Raw genomic sequence first — 20,698 nt, 5'->3', positions numbered from 1 at the left:
GACGTTGATACGGCACGGCTAAGATGATCCATTTTGCTCGGCTACTCAAAATGGCTACAAATGAATTGGTTCTTTTTTCAAACCACCAACCTCACTATAAAATTTATTGTATTTAATTCGCATTCAAAATTTTTGCACGGGGCACCTGTTTTATACTTGTTACACAAGGGTAATCAATGGGAAGTATTTAAATTGGTCTGTGTACTACAAAGTAACTATAATTAGGACAATTATACTACTGCATTAGTAGTTTGAAAGAGGGCGGCTAAAGGTATTTTAAGAATATCCTTATTATTCAGTCACCTGTAACTTTAAAAAAAAAAAGTTATATAACAGGTTATTTCCAACATATTTCTGCTTTACTTGTGTAGAGGAGTCATCCAGGGCCAGATGTATCAACCTTTAAAAAGTGAAAAAATGGAGAGTGAAAAAACGGAGAGTGAAAAAACAGCCGGCTAATCAGCTCCTACCTACCATGTCACAGACTGTGTTTGAAAAATGACAGGTAGGAGCTGATTGGCTGGTTGTTTTATCACTGTCCACTTTAGCACTTTTTGAAGCTTGATACATCTGTCCCTCAGTGATATAAATGAGGTATATATACCATCCAATGTTGCTATAGCCTCAGAATACAGAAGGGAGAGGGCCTGTTACTAGATAAAGAAGAGTACTCTGATGTCTTAGTGCCGGCCACAACATGGAAACATCATGTAGGCTGACAAAGAGATATAAGCTGGTTAGAGGTCAGCTTGATATAACAAAGGTCAGATGTGAGCCAGCTATGCCACTAGCGGTAGTGCAGTCTTCACAAGGGACCACGGCAAGAGGGTGATGAACTGGGCTACAATAACCCGTCTACTTTCATTAGGAAGTTGAGGCTGACTACTCCGGTGCACATACAATTGAAAAAAGTCAGTCAAAAAAATAAACACAGGCCAAAACACAAGCTGAGTCAGTACAAATAATTTAATAGAAACTAGAAGCTTGGGCATCATTAGCTACATATCCAGTAGCGCAGGCACCAATCAAAGCATAAAACACTTGATAAAGTGACCTGATGAGGTCCGGCTATTAAATATGTGCACTGCTAGATGAAAAATCACATTATGCAAACCTTGCACCACTATGATTTGACCACTAGGGGCACTGCTTCATTAAAGTTTATACTGCACTCGTTAATTTAATCACTCCATTGCAATAAAGCAGAACAGCCTTACATCAATAACTGCACTACAAACATGACATCCAGTGCCTAAAGGCATTTCCATAAAATAAATATAACTAGGATAGGCAGGTAGATCTAATATTATGCTACACAGCTGCTTTTAACAAGAGTCTCCTTTCTCTAATCTAGAACTTCTAATGTTGGTAAATCCTTACAAACACAAATAAATATAAAACACATTAAAAAGTAAACAATAAATAAACAATGTAGTATAAGGGCTATTTCACACTGTCTGGCTCCTGCCGGACGGCGAAATCCTGCACGGCCAGGAAGCCGTGCCGTGCACAGTAGTTGTGAATGGACACTATTGTGTCCATTCACACGGGACGGCCACGGCCCGGCCGTCCGGTTGCAGCCGGATCCCGCCACTGGAAGGGACGGCTGCCGGGCTGTGGCCATCCCCTCCATGAAAAACTACTGTGTGCTGCACAGCTTTCTGGCCGTGCGGGTTTTCGCAGCCCGGCAGGAGCCGGAGTGTGTGAAACTGCCCTAAAGGTGAAAACCATATCTGGCAAAATATATATTTACTGTACGTAAAAAATAGTATCGTAAAAATTAGACAGAAATATATTTTGCTTCTAAAGATATTTATTTTAAACACAGAAATGTTAAAAAAAATTGTGAATGTTAAAACTGTGGCAGGGCATGCTGGAATGTGCAGTTCTACAACATGTGCTGTGCACCCCTGTTCTAGATGTAATAATACTGCAATACTCACACCAACTGTGGCTGCACCACTCTCCCTAGTTGGGCATGATAACAAACACACGTCAACACCTGTGGCTGCACCACTCTCCCTAGCTGGGCATGCTAACAAACACACCTCACCACCTGTGGCTGCACCACTCTCCCTCGCTGGGCATGCTAACAAACACACCTCACCACCTGTGGCTGCACCACTCTCCCTAGCTGGGCATGCTAACAAACACACCTCACCACCTGTGGCTGCACCACTCTCCCTAGCTGGGCATGATAATAAACACACCTCAACACCTGTGGCTGCACCACTCTCCCTAGATGGGCATGATAACAAACACCTCACACCACCTGTGGCTGCACCACTCTCCCTAGCTGGGCATAATAACAATCACACCTCACCACCTGTGGCTGCATCACTCTCCCTCGCTGGGCATGCTAACAAACACACCTCACCACCTGTGGCTGCACCACTCTCCCTAGCTGGGCATGATAATAAACACACCTCAACACCTGTGGCTGCACCACTCTCCCTAGATGGGCATGATAACAAACACCTCACACCACCTGTGGCTGCACCACTCTCCCTAGCTGGGCATAATAACAATCACACCTCACAACCTGTGGCTGCATCACTCTCCCTCGCTGGGCATGCTAACAAACACACCTCACCACCTGTGGCTGCACCACTCTCCCTGGCTGGGCATGATAACAAACACACCTCACGCCACCTGTGGCTGCACCACTCTCCCTAGCTGGGCATGATAACAAACACATCTCACACCACCTGTGGCTGCACCACTCTCCCTAGCTGGGCATGATAACAATCACACATCACCACCTGTGGCTGCACCACTCTCCCTAGCTGGGTATGATAATGAATGCACCTCACGCCACCTGTGGCTGCACCACTCTCCCTAGCTGGGCATGATAACGAACACACCTCACACCACCTGTGGCTGCACCACTCTCCCTAGCTGGGCATGATAACAAACACACCTCACCACCTGTGGCTGCACCACTCTCCCTAGCTGGGCATAATGACAATCACACATCACCACCTGTGGCTGCACCACTCTCCCTAGCTGGGCATAACAACAATCACACAACACCACCTGTGGCTGCACCACTCTCCCTAGATGGGCATGATAACAAACACCTCACACCACCTGTGGCTGCACCACTCTCCCTAGCTGGGCATGATAACGAACGCACCTCACATCACCTGTGGCTGCACCACTCTCCCTAGCTGGGCATGATAACGAACGCACCTCACACCACCTGTGGCTGCACAACTCTCCCTAGCTGGGCATAACAACAATCACACATCACCACCTGTGGCTGCACCACTCTCCCTAGCTGGGCATGATAACGAACGCACCTCACATCACCTGTGGCTGCACCACTCTCCCTAGCTGGGCATGATAACGAACGCACCTCACACCACCTGTGGCTGCACAACTCTCCCTAGCTGGGCATAACAACAATCACACATCACCACCTGTGGCTGCACCACTCTCCCTAGCTGGGCATGCTAACAAACACACCTCACCACCTGTGGCTGCACCACTCTCCCTCGCTGGGCATGCTAACAAACACACCTCACCACCTGTGGCTGCACCACTCTCCCTAGCTGGGCATGCTAACAAACACACCTCACCACCTGTGGCTGCACCACTCTCCCTAGCTGGGCATGATAATAAACACACCTCAACACCTGTGGCTGCACCACTCTCCCTAGATGGGCATGATAACAAACACCTCACACCACCTGTGGCTGCACCACTCTCCCTAGCTGGGCATAATAACAATCACACCTCACCACCTGTGGCTGCATCACTCTCCCTCGCTGGGCATGCTAACAAACACACCTCACCACCTGTGGCTGCACCACTCTCCCTAGCTGGGCATGATAATAAACACACCTCAACACCTGTGGCTGCACCACTCTCCCTAGATGGGCATGATAACAAACACCTCACACCACCTGTGGCTGCACCACTCTCCCTAGCTGGGCATAATAACAATCACACCTCACAACCTGTGGCTGCATCACTCTCCCTCGCTGGGCATGCTAACAAACACACCTCACCACCTGTGGCTGCACCACTCTCCCTGGCTGGGCATGATAACAAACACACCTCACGCCACCTGTGGCTGCACCACTCTCCCTAGCTGGGCATGATAACAAACACATCTCACACCACCTGTGGCTGCACCACTCTCCCTAGCTGGGCATGATAACAATCACACATCACCACCTGTGGCTGCACCACTCTCCCTAGCTGGGTATGATAATGAATGCACCTCACGCCACCTGTGGCTGCACCACTCTCCCTAGCTGGGCATGATAACGAACACACCTCACACCACCTGTGGCTGCACCACTCTCCCTAGCTGGGCATGATAACAAACACACCTCACCACCTGTGGCTGCACCACTCTCCCTAGCTGGGCATAATGACAATCACACATCACCACCTGTGGCTGCACCACTCTCCCTAGCTGGGCATAACAACAATCACACAACACCACCTGTGGCTGCACCACTCTCCCTAGATGGGCATGATAACAAACACCTCACACCACCTGTGGCTGCACCACTCTCCCTAGCTGGGCATGATAACGAACGCACCTCACATCACCTGTGGCTGCACCACTCTCCCTAGCTGGGCATGATAACGAACGCACCTCACACCACCTGTGGCTGCACCACTCTCCCTAGCTGGGCATAATAACAATCACACCTCACCACCTGTGGCTGCATCACTCTCCCTCGCTGGGCATGCTAACAAACACACCTCACCACCTGTGGCTGCACCACTCTCCCTGGCTGGGCATGATAACAAACACACCTCACGCCACCTGTGGCTGCACCACTCTCCCTAGCTGGGCATGATAACAAACACATCTCACACCACCTGTGGCTGCACCACTCTCCCTAGCTAGGCATGATAACAATCACATCTCACACCACCTGTGGCTGCACCACTCTCCCTAGCTGGGTATGATAATGAATGCACCTCACGCCACCTGTGGCTGCACCACTCTCCCTAGCTGGGCATGATAACAAACACACCTCACCACCTGTGGCTGCACCACTCTCCCTAGCTGGGCATAACAACAATCACACAACACCACCTGTGGCTGCACCACTCTCCCTAGATGGGCATAACAACAATCACACATAACCACCTGTGGCTGCACCACTCTCCCTAGCTGGGCATGATAACGAACGCACCTCACATCACCTGTGGCTGCACCACTCTCCCTAGCTGGGCATGATAACGAACGCACCTCACACCACCTGTGGCTGCACAACTCTCCCTAGCTGGGCATGATAACGAACGCACCTCACACCACCTGTGGCTGCACAACTCTCCCTAGCTGGGCATAACAACAATCACACATCACCACCTGTGGCTGCACCACTCTCCCTAGCTGGGCATGATAACGAACGCACCTCACACCACCTGTGGCTGCACCAATCTCCCTAGCTGGGCATTATAACGAATGCACCGCACCTCACACCACCTGTGGCTGCACAACTCTCCCTAGTTGGGCATGATAACAAACACCTCACACCACCTGTGGTTGCACCACTCTCCCTAGTTGGGCATGAGAACAAACACACCTCACCACCTGTGGTTGCACCACTCTCCCTAGCTGGGCATAATAACAATCACACATCACCACTTGTGGCTGCACCACTCTCCCTAGCTGGGCATGAGAACAAACACACCTCACCACCTGTGGCTGCACCACTCTCCCTAGCTGGGCATAATAACAAACACCTCACACCACCTGTGGTTGCACCACTCTCCCTAGTTGGGCATGAGAACAAACACACCTCACCACCTGTGGTTGCACCACTCTCCCTAGCTGGGAATAATAACAATCACACATCACCACTTGTGGCTGCACCACTCTCCCTAGCTGGGCATGAGAACAAACACACCTCACCACCTGTGGCTGCACCACTCTCCCTAGCTGGGCATAATAACAATCACACATCACCACCTGTGGCTGCACCACCCTCCCTAGCTGGGCATAACAACAATCACACATAACCACCTGTGGCTGCACCACTCTCCCTAGCTGGGCATGATAACAAACACACGTCACCACTTGTGGCTGCACCACTCTCCCTAGCTGGGCATGATAACGAACACACCTCACACCACTTGTGGCTGCACCACTCTCCCTAGCTGGGCATGATAACGAACACACCTCACCACTTGTGGCTGCACCACTCTCCCTAGCTGGGCATGATAACGAACACACCTCACACCACCTGTGGCTGCACCACTCTCCCTAGCTGGGCATGATAACAAACACACGTCACCACTTGTGGCTGCACCACTCTCCCTAGCTGGGCATGATAACGAACACACCTCACACCACTTGTGGCTGCACCACTCTCCCTAGCTGGGCATGATAACAAACACACCTCACACCACCTGTGGCTGCACCACTCTCCCTAGCTGGGCATGATAACAAACACATCTCACCACCTGTGGCTGCACCACTCTCCCTAGCTGGGCATGATAACAAACACACCTCACCACCTGTGGCTGCACCACTCTCCCTAGCTGGGCATGATAACAAACACACCTCACCACCTGTGGCTGCACCACTCTCCCTAGCTGGGCATGATAACTAACACACCTCACACAACCTGTGGCTGCACTACTCTCCCTAGCTGGGCATGATAACAAACACACCTCACCACCTGTGGCTGCACCACTCTCCCTAGCTGGGCATGATAACAAACACACCTCACACCACCTGTGGCTGCACCACTCTCCCTAGCTGGGCATGATAACAAACACACCTCACACCACCTGTGGCTGCACCACTCTCCCTAGTTGGGCATGAGAACAAACACACATCACCACCTGTGGCTGCACCACTCTCCCTAGCTGGGCATAATAACAAACACACATCACCACTTGTGGCTGCACCACTCTCCCTAGCTGGGCATAATAACAATCACACATCACCACTTGTGGCTGCACCACTCTCCCTAGCTGGGCATAATAACAATCACACATCACCACCTGTGGCTGCACCACTCTCCCTAGCTGGGCATAATAACAATCACACATCACCACCTGTGGTTGCACCACTCTCCCTAGCTGGGCATAATAACAATCACACATCACCACTTGTGGCTGCACCACTCTCCCTAGCTGGGCATAATAACAATCACACATCACCACCTGTGGTTGCACCACTCTCCCTAGCTGGGCATGATAACATTGCCTCCTTGTCATCTCCCGCTCACAACTTCTTCCCGACATCACTTTCTCCAAAGCTGTTCCCAACACTTCCCACTCACTGCCTGTTCCTGCCAACACCCACTCGGTGCCTGCCCTTGCCAATGTTCTCACAATGCTTGTCTCCATCCACCTGGCTGCATGTCAGTAGCTTGTCACAGATCTATCCCAAGTCTCTGGCTGTTGCTGCATGCCGTATGAGCTTTCCTCTATTCCTACCCTCACCCCCCCATCATGTCTGTCCCTCCATGTCCTCCCCACCCCCTCCTGTCCCTGCGTCCCATCCTAGAAGGACACAAAACATTCCTGAGCATTGCATACTACATTTCCCAGGGACATATTTTAAACTAATTAAGTAAACAAATGACAGTGAGGGCAGTCTGTGTTATTGCATGTTCCTTCCTCTATTTAGATTAGTACTCTCACTAGAGATATGCTTTCACACATGTGACGACAGTATCAGTGTGTATGTATGTCTTCTGCAGCTACATAACCAATGTCCACATGTATAGATCACCATTATTCCAATGATATTTATTAGCACAGGCACAAAATGATCCAGTAAATGGCTTATCTGGTACAGTAGCTAAGGGGGGGGTGTTATCCTGTAGCAGCAGACAGCTGGTTTATGTTCCACTGTACACCTTCCTCAAGGATCAATGTCAAACTTTGAGCCGTATTCAATGCTGTTTAACCCCCGCACCGGCCGGTCACCATATTCTACGTTCCGGTGGAATCCTCGCTGTCAGATGATGGCGAGGATTCCCCCAAACAGCGAGGCTCGCGGCTAATGCCGGCAGTCCGCTGCATTTAGCCACATGCCTTGCTGTTTTAGCGGCCGCACATGCCGTTCCCCCCTCGCTGAAGAAACCTGGAAAACTGCGTGTGCTGAATACTGACCCTGCGAGCTGTGACATACGCATGTGCGAATATTACACTGGCCGGGGCATTCGCACAGAGCAAGGTTGGTAGAGGGCAGATGGGGAGCTGTCCCATGGGCAGGCACACGCACACACTGGAGGCTGACACGAGAGCAGTCACACTTATGCGGCATACACATGGGGCGATCGTAGCCCTATTTCTAAGAGATGTGACTAGATAGCTTAGAAATATAGCACGGATTGCTCCGCGCGTCGCCATCGCCGGGCTACATATTGTCTAGTTATTGCCAGTGTTCTCCCACCAGATATCGCTCAGCACACATCGCTATTTGTGCTACGCAGTATCGCTCAGCACAAAAGCTCAGTCACCCCATGTCACGTATGGGGGATAATAAGCAAATCTTTTTCCTTAACATCAGATCAGTTCAAAACTTTAGAGCAACAAAACCAAAACTCAATGAGCTTAATTACTGGTGTACAACTTACCCCAGTCATAGTGGTTTGAATGCATTTATTCACTATATAAATACACCGCACTAGGGGGGTGATTCTGGTTAACTCCGTAAGCTGCAAATCACCGCGCTAACCTGCAAGGCATGTGCAATAAAGACAAATACCCTCATATGTCTCCACCGCAGGAGAAATCATTCGATGTTTGCGGACCATCAAATGATTTCTCCTAGCCGCGCAAATAGAAGTCAGTGGAAACTGACTTTTGGTACTTATGTAGTATCTGGGCGTCCGATTTAGAAATCGGATCGGATCGCATCGCATCCGACCAAATCGTATGCGATGCGATGGTCAAGATTTTTCCATAGGATTCAATGTTAAAATGGTCCGAGTCCATTTTAACATAGAATTCAATGGGAAAAAGGGGTCCTTTTCCTTTCCCCACTATCCAAGTGGGCATGGAGTTGGATATAAACCTGTGGCGAGCGTAGCAAGCCACCGTGCCCGAAGCGTGGCGAGCGTAGCGAGCCCCGCGAGGGGACACAGAATACTTTTTAAGAAATATGCGTCCGCTCGCCTCGCTGCGCTCGCCACACTATATAAAATCAACTCTATGCCCACTTGGATAGTGAGGAAATGAACAGGACCTTCTTAACATTGAATCCTATGCAAAATCGCATCGCATCGCATCTGATTGTATGCCTTAAGGTAAGGCATACAATCACAAAATCGGCAGCCCAGATACTACATAAATACCTGACTTTTATTTGCGAGCACCTGGACAATGACGGGGCGAGCGATTGATGTCCTGTGACATCAGTTGCCCACCCCCGGCAGACATCGTCCCGCCTGCGTTCCCATGGGAATGCCCAGCGTTTTCGTGGGGATGCCCATGGAACGCTGGGCGTTCCCATGGGTGTTCCCCACCGCCGTCCGCCATGCCCCAATGTATAAGAATGGCTCGGCAACTATGTCACGGAAGCCATTCGCCAAGGACGGGGCCGAACTCACAGTACTGGGAGTCAATTAGAATCACCCCCTAGGTAATAAGTGAAGGGAAAAAACCCTCAGTGCTTAAAGCAACAAGTATTTGTTTTCTAAGGTTATTGCCCAGGAGTATTTACACAGCTGAAGCTGTTCTCCTGCTAAGATAAATGGTGAAGGGAAGAGTAAGAACAAGCGGCAGCTAGCACTGGAACAAACAAGGATGGGTACGGATGGCGATAACGGGAGAGGGAAGGAATAGGAAAAGTGAAAAGGATAGAGAAATAGATACAGAAGGAAGGAATGGGGAGACATGGATGGAGATAGGAAGGTGAAGAGGTCTCTCACACAGTCGCCCCGCAGGTTGCTTAGCAGGAAGTTGCCATTTGGGGGTGGTAACCTGCCGTTTTATGGGAGTGTGAGGAAAAGCGCAGGAATACCAGGAGGGTGTGTGAGACCAGTGCCGGCCTTGATCACCCTGTCTCTGTCGCAGACCTGTGGAAGGATCACACTTACATATGCACTGACTGGGAAATCATTAGCTGGTGAGTGAGTGGCGTATGGATTTGCAGCTGGCCGGCGATTTGAGATATTTTCAGAAGTCATACGCAGCCTTGCACAGAGCAGGTTTTCACTCATAGGTGGCCACTACCTGAACACAGAGCAGTGATCAGAGCTGAATAACCCCTAATATACATATTTGGTATCACTATTATCAGAACTAGATTTCTGGGTTTTTTATCTAATGTTGCCCCGTTTAAACCCATGTAACACACTTTATGCAAGACATGATTTCATTGTGTTCCCAAAAATAAGCAGAATCTGCCTCAAAAAATAAAAAATAAAATAATTTACTTCAGTACACAAAATAGTATAAAATGATCTGTTCCCAAACACATAGCGAGACAGTGGAACATGGTCTAGGCAGGGTAAGGAATATATGACATAATCTCAACATGAAGAGGTTAATGTACAGCATCCCTCTTGGTTCGGCGTTACCCCCAGGTGTCATATTCATTTTTGGCTATGAACCGGAGATCTCCCTGACATCCTGAACGATCTGTTAACCTGAGAACTGTCCCATGACTTAACCTGTTACCTACAGCTGTCTCTCTTGGACCACTTTATTCCTTTCCGCATAGTGTCTATCCTGCCGGCTGTCTCTTTATTACAACTTCCCTCTATTGTCATTCATTAGCCTGCCGGATATCAAACTCATACCTGTTACTGTATGTCAGCCATGTTGTTCTGTGCTATTGTACTTACCTACCTCTCAGAACTAAGCCCCTACTGTCCTTTTAAGCTGTCATACTTCCCTTCTGAGACGTCACTGTCCCTTATGTCATTTTTACATCTCAGTGAGAGTTATACGATATTGTCACGTGGGGATGTCTCTCACACGTTACATATGTTGTATGTGACCACACAATATGTGTTGTATCTGGGTGTCACTTTCTGACACTCTACAAATAGGGGTCACTGCCACTAGGATATCCTGCTTTAACATGATCTCTCTTAGAGGTCACCAATGGATGTCTCACAGATTGCCATGTGTTTGAGCAGTCACAGATGTCACTCATGGAAGTCACAGATTGCCTTGTTTCTCTGAGCTCTCTCAAACATGTTAACCATGGACATCTCGCAGCAATCCTGCCTCTCGAAAATCTCACAGGTGTATCCAAGGTCTGTCACATAAGTCATCTATGGACATCTCAAAGTAAATCTGCCTCAATATGCTCTTACACTGGTGTCACCCAAGGATGTCTCACATGTAACCTGTCTCTCTAAGCTTTCCCAGATGTCACCCATAGATGTCTTGCAGTAAATCTCTATCTGGGTTCTCCCAAATGTCACCCATGGATGTCTCACAGATTGTTCTGTCTCTCTGAACCCACCCCACTATCACTAATGGATGTCTCTTATATTGAACTGTCTCTCTGAGCTCCTCTAGATGTCATTGTGGATGTCTTACAGTATCCCAGTCTCTCTGAGCTCTCCCAGATGTCACACAGTAACCCCATCTCTCTAAGCTATTCCAGATGTCACTCATGGATGTCTCACAGTAACCCTGTCTCTCTGAGCTCTCCCAGATGTCACTCATGGATGTCTCACAGTAACCCTGTCTCTCTTCTAGATATCACTCATGGATGTCTCTCAGATTGCGCTGGCTCGCTGAGCTCTCCCAGATGTCACTCATGGATGTCTCACACATTGCATGGTCTCTCTGAGCTCTCCCAGATGTCACTCATGGATGTCTCACAGCAACCCTGTCTCTCTGAGCTCTCCCAGATGTCACTATGGATGTCTCACAGCAACCCTGTCTCTCTGAGCTCTCCCAGGTGTCACTATGGATGTCTCACAGCAACCCTGTCTCTCTGAGCTCTCCCAGATGTCACTATGGATGTCTCACGGCAACCCTGTCTCTCTGAGCTCTCCCAGATGTCACTCATGGATGTCTCACACAGTCTCTCTGAGCTCTCCCAGATGTCACTATGGATGTCTCGCAGACTGTCCTGTCTCTCATAGGATGTCTCGCACATTACAATGTCTACTGGGGCTCTCACAGATGTCACACATTGGATGTCTCGCAGATTGCCTGTCTCTAAAGCTATGGCTCGGCCAGTCTTTTTCCCTGTAGCTCTCTTTCTTTGAAATGGCTGTCCCCTTCCCACGGCCTCCCCCCTGCCTGCCTGTGTCCCCCTCTCTGTAACCTACATGTCTATCGCCTGTGGCGGTCTCCCTGCCCGTCCAAGTCGTCTCTCACCTTCCTCCTGATTTGCCCCGATGTAGACACTTTCCTGCGCAGTTTCTGTGGCTCGGGCTCCGGCTCACTATCCGATGAATCCTCGGTCGGGGCCCCGGGAGTCATAGCAGCCAGGGAGGCCGCCATCACTACCAAAAGCCGGGGACATGGACACAGGGCCAGCTATAGGGGACCGGGATCATCTGAGAGGCAGCGCCATCTGCTGAGTTCTGGGAGTCGGTGACACGGGCGCAGCGACATCTGGTGGTGACACGGTGTCACTGCACCACTAGGAGGGCAGCAGCGGCCGCCGGCCACAGGAAGTCACGTTCTGACAGTCACTCACACTAGTATGCACTCTCTGTGCAGCAGTCTTTCTAGTCTAGAGCACTGAGCACTGCAGCAGTTCCTAAACGTTTGTTTTCTCCTACCCCTTGATTAGGCTTTTCATTTTAGAAGTACCCCTCCTCTCAATTTGAAACATCCACAGTACTTGCGAGTGGAGTGGAAGTGAGCAGTATGCATGTCCCTATATTATGGTGGGGTGTGGTATATGCATTCTGCAGGAGACTCCCTGAAATAGCATTCAAAAAAGAGAATAAAGACCCGCACAGACTGGCAATCTGTATAAATATTTGGAACCAACTGTTTAACCTACTAAACTGGATAGATTCTGGTAGTTAAATGGTTGGCGGTTTAACCATTTATGCTCAATGATTGTACACTGGGTTTTTTTGTCAGAAAAGAGACTGACAAAGAAAGAAAAAAATCCACTATAAGCATAGGAGACACGACACTAAAAACAGCAGGATTTCTCCGTGTTATTAGCTACCTATCCAATTGAAAGGGCCATAAAGCTGAGTTCAGCCACTAGACTCAATTGAACAATTTGTGAGACCCTTTAAAAAGGATCAAACTGCTGCGCCACCCCCACCTGCAGCCAAACAGATTCAATTGATTGATCTTCAAAACCCTGTCATATTGCCACCATACCCCGCTGGATTGCCCAAACCCTCCCCGAACTTGGAAGCCAAGCAGTGGAGGGCCGGGACAGTACTCAGGTGGGAGACCCTGGGGGAAGACCAGGTGTGGCAATATAAGATCAGGGAGTAGGAGCTGCCGAATCAATCAACCAATACCTGTATGAATGACTGCCAGAGTGAGTTTCTATTTAAGATTATTATTTATTTATTTTTGAGGCTGTGTCCCCCTTTCTTTGTCCCCAGCAAACCATTTGAGGTACATTATATGGTGCTACAAAGCACATTATACACCCAGGGGAACTGAATCATTTGACTGCCTATGATCACTGGTAATCATACCTCTGATAAAACAGTGCTTAAATGATAGACTGGAAAGAAAAAGTGGAGCGCTCGGAGACGGATCAATTGGATATTACAATATTAATTTATTAAATTATTAAAAAAGAATTGGAATTAATATATAAAAAACATCAATGACAATATATTTATGTAATTGGGACAAAGAAGGATTATACTTATGTCTCTGGAATACTGCTGATATTATCCCATAAGTATGGTGGGCTCCTTAATCCAGTGGATATGTGCCCTGTGGAGATGGTGGAAGCAAGGTGCTGTCCTGGAATGCAAAAAATGACGCTGGAGGATGATCTTATTCCCAAATTGATGTGGGGTCCTCACAATATTGCGAAATTTGTAATCCACAGTGGGTTAATTCACGCTGGAGGATGATCTGATTCCTGGGTGCAGGAAAAGTCCTCACGATGTATGCGGAAATGGGGGTCCACAGTGGATAGGGTTGAAATCCCAAATTTTGGGGAGAGGCAATCCAGAGTTTGGAGGCAATGGGGGGAATCCAAGGGTGGGCAAGGAGTGGAGAGCAGCAGTAAACAGAGGTCCTTCAGAGTCATGCACATGAGTGTTAGGCAGCACTTGCTACTTCTAACTTGGACTCTGAAGGACCTCTGTTTACTGCTGCTCTCCACTCCTTGCCCACCCTTGGATTCCCCCCATTGCCTCCAAACTCTGGATTGCCTCTCCCCAAAATTTGGGATTTCAACCCTATCCACTGTGGACCCCCATTTCCGCATACATCGTGAGGACTTTTCCTGCACCCAGGAATCAGATCATCCTCCAGCGTGAATTAACCCACTGTGGATTACAAATTTCGCAATATTGTGAGGACCCCACATCAATTTGGGAATAAGATCATACTCCAGCGTCATTTTTTGCATTCCAGGACAGCACCTTGCTTCCACCATCTCCACAGGGCACATTTCCACTGGATTAAGGAGCCCACCATACTTATGGGATAATATCAGCAGTATTCCAGAGACATAAGTATAATCCTTCTTTGTCCCAATTTTATACATACATAAATATATTGTCATTGATGTTTTTTATATATTAATTCCAATTCTTTTTTAATAATTTAATAAATTAATATTGTAATATCCAATTGATCCGTTTCCTAGCGCTCCACTTTTTCTTTCCTCACTTCACCCCTAGTATAGAGGGTTGACACCCCTCCAGTTGGAGCAGCTCGGCACAACACCCCACAAGGCGCCTGTTCCTACTCTGAGTACCCTATCTCGAGTATACCACTTTTTCCTTAAATGATAGACTAATGTGTGATAATCCACAAAATATTCCTTAATAAAATTGGTTTAAGGATCACACTACATTTTTAATATCAAGATCTAAATATATGTGCCACCTATTTTTAGAAAAAAGTCTTTAATAAAAGTTACGTTTTAAATTATTCATTGAAACTATTTAACAAAGGAGTGCGCCCAAAAAGCGTTTTTTTCTTTCTTTGTCAGTCTCTTTTCTGACAAAAAACCCCAGTGTACAATCCCTGAAATAGCAGCAATCTCCCTCTCTCCCTCATTAGTCTAGCAATCTCCCTCATTTCACCTAGCCCACATTACACTGTTACATTTTTGTGGAAAAAGGAATAAGAGATAGATACATTTACATTGATTCATCAGCACCATTTCCCAGCACTTTACCAAGTATAGTATCTCTCACTAACTGCTTTGGGGCTCATCTACATTTGGATATAAGTTATTTTAAAAGGTTCCTCTCAAGTGTTGCAGTACACACCCACGCTTCTAGGTGCCACGTGCACAATCTCTTTTCACAATCTCTCCATATATGGACTTAGACACAACCTTTGGGTGGAGCATGACACGCTCCCTCAATGGGTCACTTTCCAAATATACTACTACTAACTACAATCTCCCTGAAAATAGTTTTCAAAGGTAGGCATGTATGGGTATATGGACGGGGGCACAGCGGCTTGCTACGCTCTCTACCTATTCTATTCTCCCTCTATGGGGGTCGTGGACCCCCACAAGTAGGGTTGCCACCTCACTCTTCATCAATCCGTAAAACAATATTAATGCACGCGCCGAAGGTGCTCGTGCTCCGGAAAAGGGGGTGTGGTCTATTCTAAAGTGGGTGTGACCTATTCAAAAGAGGGTGTGGTCTATGCAAAAGTGGGCATGGTATTTAATACAGACATGTATAAAAATGCCTATTTTTATAAACGAGAGAGGTGGTAACCCTACCCCACAGTGCCAGAAAAAACACATGCCCCCACAGTGCCAGAAAATACACATGCCCCCACAGTGCCAGAAAATACACATGCCCCCACAGTGCCAGGAAATACACATGCCCCCACAGTGCCAGGAAATACACATGCCCCCACAGTGCCAGGAAATACACATGCCCCCACAGTGCCAGAAAATACACATGCCCCCACAGTGCCAGAAAACACATGCCCCCAAAGTGTCAGAAAACACACATGCCCCCACAGTGCCAGATAACACTGGTGGCAGGGCAGGGGGTGGGCATAGCTGGCATGCCGGAGGGGTGAGTGGGCAGCACAGGCAGGCCGGAGGGGTGGCCAGCGCTGGCATGGGGGGGGTTGTTTGGGCAGCGCTGGCAGGCCGGGGGGGGGGGGGGGGGGGGCAGCAGGCAGGGAGGAAGTCTACAATCAACTCACCCACTGCTGGCTCTGGCAGTCTTACATGCCATTGCCAGCATGTGTCAGGTCCACCAGCTGCAGAAAGCAAGCTGTCAATCCGTCCCGTGGTGCAAGCTCATCTGTGTGTCTCGTCAGGACACCTCAGCTGGAGGTAGGCTAGCAGGCAGCGCCGGCGGACTTGCACTGCAGGCTAAAAACTCGCAAGATGATGACATCATCTCGCGAGTGTGTCTGTCAGGCTGCGGAGGCAGTCCTGGCAGGCTCTGTATTCTAGCGTGAAGGATGGGGACGCGAATAGGGCAGGAGGCTTTTTCAGACACCTGGATTCCGGGAGAATCCCGGAATCCGGGAGACTGAAAAAGTCTCCTGGAGGGTTGCCACCAAAATCGGGAGAATAGCCGGTGGCTGTCGGGACCCCGAGTGTCGGGGTTTGACTGTCGGGATCCCGACAACGGGGTAATGACTGTCAGGATCCCGACTGTCTGGAAACTGTCCGGCACCCATTATGGTGTAGCGAAGGAGTAGTGTGCGGTCATGAATTGGTTCCCTCTGTGTCTGGCTGCTGGCTGTGTACGGTCTCCAGGGTTCCGGCTACCACCTGTAGGATTAATGCGACTTTCTTCCTCCACCCGTGTAAGTGCGGGGCAGATGAATGCTGACCCTATATATTGTAAGCTTGCGAATAGGGCCCTCCTACATCTATGTCACTTGTTACTACCCAGCTTGTTTTATCACTGCTTCCAATTGTAAAGTGCAACGGAATATGCTGCGCTATATAAGAAACTAAATAAATAAATGTCTAATAGAGCATGCACACGGTGAGATGTGCACTATTTTGCTACTCAATTTTGCTTATAGAAGCAAAATCGAATAGAAAATCGAATGAGCATTGAATGGTTTTTCTACATTCGATGCAGATTAGATCCCAATGCGGCTCCCATGTAGTGTAAAGGTGCCCATACACCTATCCAATTTGGGCTAATTTCGCCCGATTCCGACAGATCGGCCCGAGAAATCAGGACAAATCCCATGCGCATCAGGTCGGACCCTACAGATTGAACCTGCTGCAGGTACAATCTGTTGGATCAGACCCATTAGCTGCGCATCGCGAGTGCTTTTTAGCACCGTAGGAAATATGTGTGACAGCGGTGAAGCACCGCTGGCACACACCTATGTGAAGGGGGCAGGCAGCATGAAACGCCCGGGGGCTCTGGGTGCAGCGGCGGGGTGGGTAGTCTGCACAGAAAAAAAAAACCTGGGCGGCGTGGGGTCCAGGCTGCATGAAGCACCTGGGGGCTTATTGTGCAGTGGCGGAGTGGGCAGTCTACAGTGTCTGGGAGGCGCTGAGTGAGCAGACACTGCAGACAGTGGTGGCAGAATTAGAAAATTCAAAAGACAGGCCAGACGGTGATTGGCTGAGAGAGAGCACTCTCAGCAAATCAACGGCAGGCCTATCTTTTGCTTTTTCAAATTCTGCCGCTGTCCGCAGTGTCCGCTCACTCAGCGCCATCTCCTGCCTGAAGCCAGTGTTGATCTAAAAGCAAATCTAATGCACACTGAAATAGAAAATAGTGGAAATCGAAAAGGAGTAGAAAAAACTTCAGAGCAGGTTGAGTAGTCCATATCGAATAGAAATCGAATCGAAAACGGAATCGAACCTTGTGTACGCACGTTAAGGGTAGCGCAGGTAGTTCCCAGTGGATTGTTTGGGCAAAAGCACGAGGAGACGCTGATGATGCTGCAGACAGAACTGGAAGTGAAGCAAGGTGGTTCATCACCATGGCAACAGGAGTCATCTTCTCACTCTTCCACCATTACTAATATTACTTTCAAGTACCCCCAACCGGTCTGCAGTGTACCACTCCAACCGGTTTGCAGTGGTACACATACCCCAGGTTGTAAACCACTGGTATAAGGGGAAATTTACTAAAGCTTCTAAAATAAAAAAAATAAAAAAAAAGTTGCCCATAACAACCAATCAGATTATGTGTTTGATTTTCTTTTGCAGCCTAGAAAATGATAAACAGAATCTGATTAGTTGCTATGGGCAACAACCCCTCTTAATTTTTAGAAGCTTTAGTAGATTTACCCCTAGGAGTACATTGAGAGTCCTCAGTCATACATTACATCTATGATGTAATAGGACTATATATAATGTAGCATGTGTATAATAAAGCTCATGATGGTGATCCTGTCTCTATGTAACACATTAATACACTCTTCATATGATAAGGGACCCTATAAATATTAATCAGTGTCTAAAACTGCAGTAGGTATTATAAAGTCCTAATAGACTCTCCGCTAGCCTCCAAACTTTCAAGTGTTCCCTGAAAACTCACCTCTTCAGGCAAGCCTATCATATTTAAGTTCTACACGCATAACCCTCTGAGGCACTTATGTATTATATAGCGTCCCTTCTGGACTTGTAACTTGGTGGGACTGCTATGCTATTACTGATGCCTGTCCTTGTGTTTCCTCCCTATATCCCTATAGATTGTAAGCTTGCAGCAGGGCCCTCTAACCCCCAAGTCTGTCTGTTGTTACCCAGTTTGTTTTATCACCGTCTACTATTGTGAAGCGCAACGGAATCTGCTGCGCTATATAAGAAACTGTAAATAAATAAATACATGCCCTTGTACAAAAAAAAGGAAACGGTTCAATTATATAAATTATTACCACTAGGATGGTTTATGTGTTAGTAACTTTGTTACACTCTGTTTGCAGTATACTATATTTAAAATTTAATTTTTACACATGCCCTGCTAAATGTAATGGGCAGGATGGTGAACTTGGTGTTGTTACTATAGAACTATAAGATAGCAGGCCGAACATTATTATGATCTGATGTGATTTGTGAGACAAGTATGACTTACCATCCACTGTTTTCTTTTGTCCCCTTCCCTCCCTCCCTTCCTTTCTGTATCCCCCCCCCCCTCCCCAGATACTCTCTGGAAAAATTCACAATAAAAATTTAATGTTCAAAAAAAAAAGATAGCAGGCCGATGTGCAGGGCAATGTATAAACAATCAGTAGCACTGACCATTCCTACACATGCCGCTACAGATATCAACAGCAGCAGCTGTCATTGGATATAACAAGTTCAAGAAAAGACTTAAGGTCCGATTCAGACCTACTCGCCAGGCTGAGCATGCGCAGACCCCCACCATCGACAGAGGCGTCAAATTTGCTGCGCTATGAGCAGGTATGAATCGGGCCCTTTGTGCACATGAAAAGCAGCCCAATTAGATAAGTTCCCTAGAACAGGCATTTCCAAACTGTGGCCCTCCAGCTGTTGTGAAACTACACATCCCATCATGCCTTGCCACCCTGGACATTCCAAAACACCCCCACAAAAGGTCTCACTCAACCTGGATTTTTATGTTTTACTATATTTTAGGAACAGATGATTCCTTTATTATATTGAAAGTGTTTTGTTTAAATATGATGTCACCGTATGCAATGCCTGACTAATTAGAATAGAGGCTTATGATTATTGACCACCAAAAACAAAAGTAAACTCCGATAAAAAAGGATATACTGAAGAGTTCAATAACAGAAAACTGGGGATTGGTGAAATCCCATCAATAATATTGGGCCACTAACGTAACAGTGACGTTATAGTGCCCTGCAACCTCCTGGGATTGAACGCCAGGATGTAATGGCAACCCTAAAATATGCAAATGCCTGATAAAGGATGTCTGCTGCCCAACAGGGGGTTACTGGACTGGACAAGAGGGCACAAATTTAGAATTCAGCTGTATGACAGAGATAGGGATTGGTGCACACGGCACCTTTTTGTGATTGGACCCCAGGTTTCTATGGTAATCCTGGAAGACACCAAGGTCTGACCAAAGAAGTCTGCAGCTCGGCAGGGGGTCATGGGACTTGATGAAGAATTGCATGATTAGGACCCAGCTGTGCTGTGGAGCCAGGGATTGGCTGATAACTGCTTTATATCAGGATTGGGGTGGGGGGGGGGGGGGGGGGTATTGGAGGACATTGACTGTATTGCACCTTGAAGACTCCAGCACGAGGAGGAAACACGTTGGTGAACTTCCTAGACTCATGTTGACCATTCAGCATGTCGACCTAATGGTGTCGACCCAATGCTTGTGGACCATCTTGCTGTACCAGTTTTTTGTGTGGGGAAAATTGCAGAATCATTGAATATCACCAGGCGTGAAAACCAGAGCATTTCCCCCCTCAGTAAGCCTGTGCCTAATTTATATATGCCCCATTGAGTTCAAAGAAAGACCAAAGAAGAAGTCAGTGAGCAGCACGGAACGATGTATGGTCAGTAGCATTGGGTATGCAGCGTAAACTGTACAATTACTCCCAAATACCCTTCAGCCTTTTTCATGCCACATAATCAATAAAGCAGCCTAATGGTGGCAAAAAGCATGGCAGGTGCTACACCTCCAAGCATGGTTATTTGATTGCATGTAGTGGACCCGCACCGCATGTTGTA

General features: G+C 47.9%; 1 protein-coding gene and 1 pseudogene across 3 annotated transcripts in view; one reads left to right on the top strand and one right to left on the bottom strand.

Moving 5' to 3' along the window:
* DGKD (diacylglycerol kinase delta) overlaps positions 1 to 12,549 on the bottom strand; it is a 98,650-nt gene extending 86,101 nt beyond the window's left edge. The window contains exon 1 of one of the 3 annotated variants that reach the window (XM_083178228.1): positions 12,280 to 12,549. In XM_083178228.1, coding sequence (XP_083034354.1) covers positions 12,280 to 12,405 — 126 coding nt within the window. In that variant the 5' untranslated portion in view covers positions 12,406 to 12,549. The remainder of the gene's footprint in view (positions 1 to 12,279) is intronic. The other 2 variants (XM_083178227.1, XM_083178226.1) reach the window with 2 other exon arrangements.
* Positions 12,550 to 13,237: 688 nt separating this feature from the next.
* LOC146066212 (5S ribosomal RNA) lies at positions 13,238 to 13,356 on the top strand (annotated as a pseudogene).
* The last annotated feature ends 7,342 nt before the right edge of the window (positions 13,357 to 20,698 follow it).

Source organism: Crinia signifera, chromosome 3, assembly GCF_055691185.1.
Source record: "Crinia signifera chromosome 3, ASM5569118v1, whole genome shotgun sequence".
Lineage (NCBI taxonomy): Eukaryota > Metazoa > Chordata > Amphibia > Anura > Myobatrachidae > Crinia > Crinia signifera.
The sequence above is the reverse complement of the archived record's forward strand: the minus strand, read 5'-3'. Positions and strand labels throughout refer to the sequence as shown.